Here is a 6,548-nt window from a genome sequence, read left to right as displayed (position 1 = left end):
TGTGTGTGTGTCTCTGTGTGTGTGTCTGTGTGTCTCTGTGTGTCTCTGTGTGTGTGTGTTACTTTGTAAGGTCCATTTATCTCCTGAGCCTGCGGTTGGATTTTAATGACCCTTCCAGGAACTAGTCCTTGAAAGTCCGCCTGCAGCTGGTCAGGCTCTGGAGTCAGTTGGTTCAGCCAGCTGACACAAAGCTGGCTCTAATTCAGCAGCTGTTCTCAATACTCAGTTAAAACTAGTCCTGTTAGTAGCTGAGAGTCCCTTCAAACCTTCACTCTGAGCTTGAATGCTCACAGTATGGCCGCGAGTTAATTTATGACATATCATCACAGTTTGAGCAAAACGACGAGGACGCCCTGGTCAACGCCAGATGATCAGCGGGCGATCCGTTCCGTTTCTGTTGGTGGGCCAGCACTCTTCAGGGAGGACGTTTGTGTCCGAGCTGAGCCCATCAGAACCAGAGCTGACAAATACGTCTGAGAACGTTCTATTTTGTATAGGCTTCACCATTTACAGCTGTTGCTAATGGGTTTATCCCCACGTGCGCAGCAATGAAAACTTTAGTCCACGCCCACCTGCTGTGTGGGCCCCATCCCCGGTCAGTATAAATTGCCCTGAGACCGGGGTTCGGCTCCCCTTTTTCTTCAGCCAGCAAGCAGCATAAGAACCAGCGGAGTGATTTGTCTGTGCCCGCCTGCAGGACAGGATACATCCTCAGCTCCGACCCGCATGCCATCTGCGAGGGCTGCCTCACAGCAGAACACGCAGGTCAAGCCCTGACACCGCAGTCTTCCTGCCCGTCCTGCAACCTTTTCCTGCTTGAAGAGGAACGATGCTGGGCAGCCATTTTCTCTTCAGGCAAGGAACTTTTCCAGCTCCTAAAGACTGGACAAGGTCCTCGATTTTCCCAGTGCAAGGCAGGATTCAGACATTTCCACGTCAGACGAGGAGACGGCTAGCAGCCTAGTGCTCCATTTTCAGACGAGAGAGTTGGAGACGGCGCTACCGCCGACAGGTGGTTTTCCGGGTTCCCGATGTCAGCACTCACCCTCCTCCTGGCGACTGGCATGCTTGTTCACGCTCTGCCTAACATTATTCAGAGAGTGGCGAGCGCCAAAGATCTGACTGTGCCGGAACCGTCAGCTCCTTTGCTCCTAGAGGACTTGGGTTGCATTCACACCAGCCCTGTTGTCCCGAACTGTAGCCCGTTTTCCTTGGAAGTCCGGTTCATTTAGGGAGATGTGAACGAGCCATCGAACTCTGTCACGGAACAAAAAACTTAGGTCTCGGTCCGGTAGAAGAAAACTCGAGCGTGGTTCAAGTACAGTGTGAATGTAATCAGACCGGGCCCCGCTCCACAAGCAGGAAGTGGAGTACAGCGCAGGACAAACAAACACGCATTTCTCTTAGCTCATATGGAGCCGTCAGCTGTCTTGTGTGAAAAACAATATTCTCCATGGTCTTCTGTCTCATCTTCTGCTCATGCTGAGTCCATTGTTGAAAAATGACAAAATATAACTCCTAAAACCAATAAAATTTGACGCCACTCCGTGTTAGTTTTTATTTCCAGAAGAAGAAGAAGAAGAAGAAGAAGACGTGTCTTCAGAGGTTTTTGTGTCGTTTCTTTCAGTAGTTCTTGGTGCAGCGCCCCCACAGGCGAGCGGGGGAACAGGTTGGTTCAACAGGTTGGTTCAACAGGTTGGGTCAACAGGTTGGTTCAACAGGTTGGTTCAACTGGTTGCTTCAACAGGTTGCTTCAACAGGTTGGTTCAACAGGTTGGCTCGACTGCACAGTGCAGTGTGAATGCAAACGCACCAGCTCAAATGTAACAAAAGGTCATGAATATTGGTCCCGAACTGAACCCAGTCTACCGGACCATCAGCTGTGAAAACAACCTTGGTGGGAAGGTTTGCTGCCCTGCACTCAAGCTGCCAAGATCCAGTCTCGCCTTGGTTTCCAGCCGTGTCATTATATCTGTCGGGATCAGCTGTTGACCCGCTGAAGCTGAGAGCACCAGTCTCCATCTACGTGCTCATCATGAAGGTAGAGAGACACTGATAAGGAGTTTCCACCAGTTCTTCCTCTGGAGGCCAGTCTCACAACTGTTTTCAAATGGTGGGGGGAAGTGGCCAGCCCATAAACTTGCTAGAACTCCTCACAGTGGGGAAAGTGATCAAAGGTTGTTTTCACAGCTGATAGTCCGGTAGACTGGGTTCGGTTCTGGACCAATATTCATGACCTTTTGTTACATTTGAGCTGGTCTGTTTACATTCACACTGCACTGTGCAGTTGAGTCAACCTGTTGAAGCAACCTGTTGAACCAACCTGTTCCCCCGCTCACCTGTGGGGGCGCTGCACCAAGAACTACTGAAAGAAACGACACAAAAACCCCTGAAGACACGTCTTCTTCTTCTTGTGTAAATAAAAATAAAAACGAAGTGGCATCAAGTTTTATCAGTTTTAGGAGTTATATTTAGTCATTTTTCATCAATGGACTCAGCATGAGCAGAAGATGAGACAGAAGACCATGGAGAATATTGTTCTTCACACAAGTCAGCTGACGGCTCCATATGAGAGAAATGTGTGTTTGTTTGTCCTGTGGAGCGGGTCCGGTCTGTTTACATTCACACTGTACTGGAACCACTGGAGTTCTCTTCTACCGGACCGAGACCTAGGTTTTAGCCCGGGCCAGAGTTCACCTTTTTGTTCCGTGACAGAGTTCGATGGTGCGTTCACACCTCCCTAAACGAACCGGACTTTCTAGGAAAACGAGCTGGAGTTGGATTAAAGAGACTAAACAGGGCTGGTGTGAATGCACCCAAACATTTTGCCCCATTATTGCTTTTTTTTTTTTTTCATTCATTCAACCTTTATTTAAACAGATAAATCACATTGAGCCTCAAAGACTCATTTACAAGTGAGACCTGTTTGGACAGACAAAAAGAGTGGTTAACTGGACACATGTAGGAGTTGTAGGGCAACATGTAGGGCAGCACGGTGGCGTAACTGGTAGAGCTGCTGCCTCTCAGCGAACAGGTCCCTGGTTCAAACCCCGGTCCAGGGGCCTTTCTGGGTGGAGTTTGCATGTTCTCTCCGTGCATGCGTGGGTTTTCTCCGGGTGCTCCGGTTTCCTCCCACAGTCCAAAAACATGCATGTTAGGCTGATTGGTGACTCTAAATTGTCCCTAGGTGTGAGTGAGAGAGTGAATGGTTGTTTGTCTCGTTTGTCTCTATGTGTCCCTGTGATGGACTGGAGACCCGTCCAGGGTGTCCCCCGCCCCTCGCACAGTGATTGCTGGACATGGACACCAGCGACCCCCGTGACCCAAAATGGAATAAACGGGTAAAGAAAATGGATGGATGGATGGATGAATGGATGGATGTAGGAGTTGGAGGCGAAAAAATTACTATCAGACTTTTTTTTTACTTACCTGAGGATAATATTAAAAAAAACACCTCGCACAAACAAGCACATATTTACGTAGACAATCTGCAGACGGGGGAGCCGAGAGCAGTCCGCAATGTTCATAGATGCTCTCGAGGTCACTGTAAGAGTTCTGATAAGGATGTAATAATCAGTAAATGTCCTCGGTGAGATCCATAAACATTCTTGAGGGATGTCGAGAAATTGCCAAGAATAACGTCTATGAGAATCCAAGAGTCCTGAAATGATGACACAAGTTTATTCAGCTGGTTGCATCTGGTTATCAGTTGGAAATTCCTCAGGGAGGGGGTGGTGAGCATCGGATCACATGTTCTCCAGGTGAATTCAGATAAGATGACCTTCAAGACCAGCCAAGGCGACCAAAACTTAGATAAACACACAGTTGTTTTGGGGACAGGCAGAACTTCATGACATCAACCTTGAGTCTGTGTTGGTCCACTCGGTTCTGAAATGTCCAAAGTACATGGCCACACCGGTGGAACATGACTGAGTAAAATCCCCAAGATCTGATCCATTCAGCCCAAAGCATTTGAGTCTGGGTACTCGAGACACAAAACCAAACCATCATAAAGGCAAGCAGCGTGATCGGGTCCAGATTTGCTGCCGACGACTTCCTTGATTGTAGATAAAACCAGCACCAGCTGAATCCAAAAAGCAGGAACCAGTTATCGTGAATCTAATTAAATATGCGTCCTTAAAATTCACAAATGTCAGCAGAGATGGACACATCATCAGGTACTTATAGCAGTCCACAGTGTCCACCTCAGTACTCTTGATGTTGATAGGGTTGGGGGGGCTGATCATCTTCCTGTAGTCCACCTGCAGCTCTTTAGTTTTCCCATCGTTGAGCTGCAGCTGGTTCTGTCCACCACACCTCTGTGTTCAGCTTCCTGGTCACCAGTGGCGCAGCCCACAATGGCAGAGTCATCCAGAACTTCTGCAGATGCAGGATTGAGAGTTGGACCGGAAGTCTGAGGTGTAGAAGAACAGAAACGGTGAGAGGCCCGTGCCCTGAGGAGCCCCTGGGCTACTCAGTGTGGTGTCTGAGGTGTTCTGCAGCCTCACATACTGTGGTCAACCTGTGAGGTCGTCTCTGATCCAGGTGATCAGCGAGTCCTTCACCTGCATGTCCAGGAGCTGCTGCAGAGCAGGTCTGATGGTGTTCAAAGCACTGGAGAAGTTAAAGAACATGACTCTGACAGGCTGCCTGCCCTGTCCAGGTGTGTGTATGTGCAGCAGGTAGATGATGTCATCACCTCCAGGGTGTGGCTGGTCTGAAAACTGGAGGAGGTCCAGGTATGGTTCCATCACTGATCTGATGTGCTTCAGGACCAGCCTCTCCAGTGACTTCATGACATGTGATGTCACGGCCACAGGTCTGTAGTCACTGAGAGTTTGGGTGGTTATTTTTCGGCACCAGGACCAGTCGTGATGTTTTCCACAGAGCAGGGACCTCAGGCTCAGGTGGAAAATGGGAAGGAAAACATCACACAGCTGAGCAGAACATCCTTTTAGGAGTTTAGGGCTCAGTCCATCTGGAGCTGCAGACTTGCTTGGACATAGACTGTTGAGCTCCATCCTCCAAAAACCACCAGTTCCTACTCTTTCTGGCCAATGTCCGCTGACTGGATACAAAGTGGACTTGTTCCATCTGCGGATGAGTTTCTACAGAGATGAAGAACTGTGATGTTGTTTGCCTGAAGGAAACCTGGCTGAACAACAACAGCCTCAGCGGTCTTCAGTTATTCTGAGCGGATCGTGACTATCGGTCGGGATGAAAACGGGGGGAGGACTCTGGTCGTGAAGAAGGAGCTGTGGAGAGCTGGACTTGGGAGCTGCGAGGGCTCTGTCCTGAGGGGCTGTGGGTGTGTGGTGGAGAGTGTCTGCACCTGCACCACCTTGTGGCACGGCAGAGGGAGGCTGCAACTGGGGGGCAGACCTCCACCCTCAAGCAGGAGGCTGAGGAGCATTCAGAGCAGCTGTCGGTGCTAAACTCGAGCTGCACTTAATTCAGCCTCGTCTTACTTAAAACAAACCCAACTTTATTTATTTATGTGTGTGTGCATGTGTAAATATGTATACTCTTTTGTTTTTATTTATTTGTTGATTGTTGGGCTTCTTTATCTGGGACCTGAGTCAGAATTTTGTGCAGTTCACATGCAAATGTGAAGTGACAATAAAAATCCTTGTATCCTGCATGCACCGTGTATGCACCGTGCATGCACAGTGCATGCACCGTGTATGCACCGTGTATGCACCGAGCATGCACCGTGTATGCACCGTGTATGCACCGTGCATGCACCGTGTATGCACCGTGCATGCACCGTGCATGCACCGTGTATGCACCGTGCATGCACCGTGTATGCACCGTGTATGCACCGTGTATGCACTGTGTAAGTACCTGGCTGTAACTCGTGTTGCTGACTTACAGCAGCCGTCTCTTTAGGCTAACCTAAATGTTGTTTTTGGCTCTTTTGCTTCAATAAACATTGATGTAACGTGTAAGAGTTTCTTCATTTATTCTCTTTCTGTGGACAGAAGCATCCGTGGTCCTCTGAAGGAGTCATGCTCTGCCGGTCCCGTCATGGCTGGGCCACGATGACCTTCACCCTGCTCTGCAGCCAGCCCGTGCTCCTCCTCGTGGTGCTCCTCAGCCTAGGCGCTCAGGCTGCAGCTCAAGGAGGAGATCCATCACCTGCCCAGGTGCTGCAGGACCTGCTGGCCCGCTATGGGGACAACAGTACCATCACAGTGCCTCAGCTGCGCTCCCTGCTCGCAGCGCTCAGCCTGGGTCAAAGAGAAGGCGTCGACGATGGCGCCGACGAGGCGGGGATGACAGAGGCCACACCCCCCAGAGGCAACGGTTCAAAGGTACAAAATGAAAGTAACAAAAAGGTACAGAACTTTTCGGTTTACACATTTATGTTTTCACGTTTTTCACTGAAAAGCCGTGCATTTGTCTACATGTTTTTATGTGACAAAGGAGAAAATCCAGTTTATTTCTTCAGCTCCAAGTCGCAACAGAATCATCTCAGACACTGAACAGAAACATTCATCAATAAAATAATAATTGAACAGAAACATTCATGTATAAAATAATAATTG

The 6,548-nt window shown here is 49.1% G+C and overlaps 1 protein-coding gene across 1 annotated transcript in view; it reads left to right on the top strand.

Annotated features, from left to right (window-relative positions):
- The first annotated feature begins 6,131 nt into the window (after positions 1 to 6,131).
- Positions 6,132 to 6,548, top strand: part of slc39a14 (solute carrier family 39 member 14) — a 21,605-nt gene continuing 21,188 nt past the window's right edge. The window contains exon 1 of the mRNA XM_037680113.1: positions 6,132 to 6,284. Within this exon, the coding sequence (XP_037536041.1) occupies positions 6,276 to 6,284 (9 nt within the window). The 5' untranslated portion in view covers positions 6,132 to 6,275. The remainder of the gene's footprint in view (positions 6,285 to 6,548) is intronic.

This window comes from Nematolebias whitei, chromosome 8 (genome assembly GCF_014905685.2).
Source record: "Nematolebias whitei isolate Nwh7 chromosome 8, NemWhi1, whole genome shotgun sequence".
In the NCBI taxonomy this organism is placed as follows: domain Eukaryota; kingdom Metazoa; phylum Chordata; class Actinopteri; order Cyprinodontiformes; family Rivulidae; genus Nematolebias; species Nematolebias whitei.
This window is presented reverse-complemented; position numbering and strand designations above follow the sequence as displayed.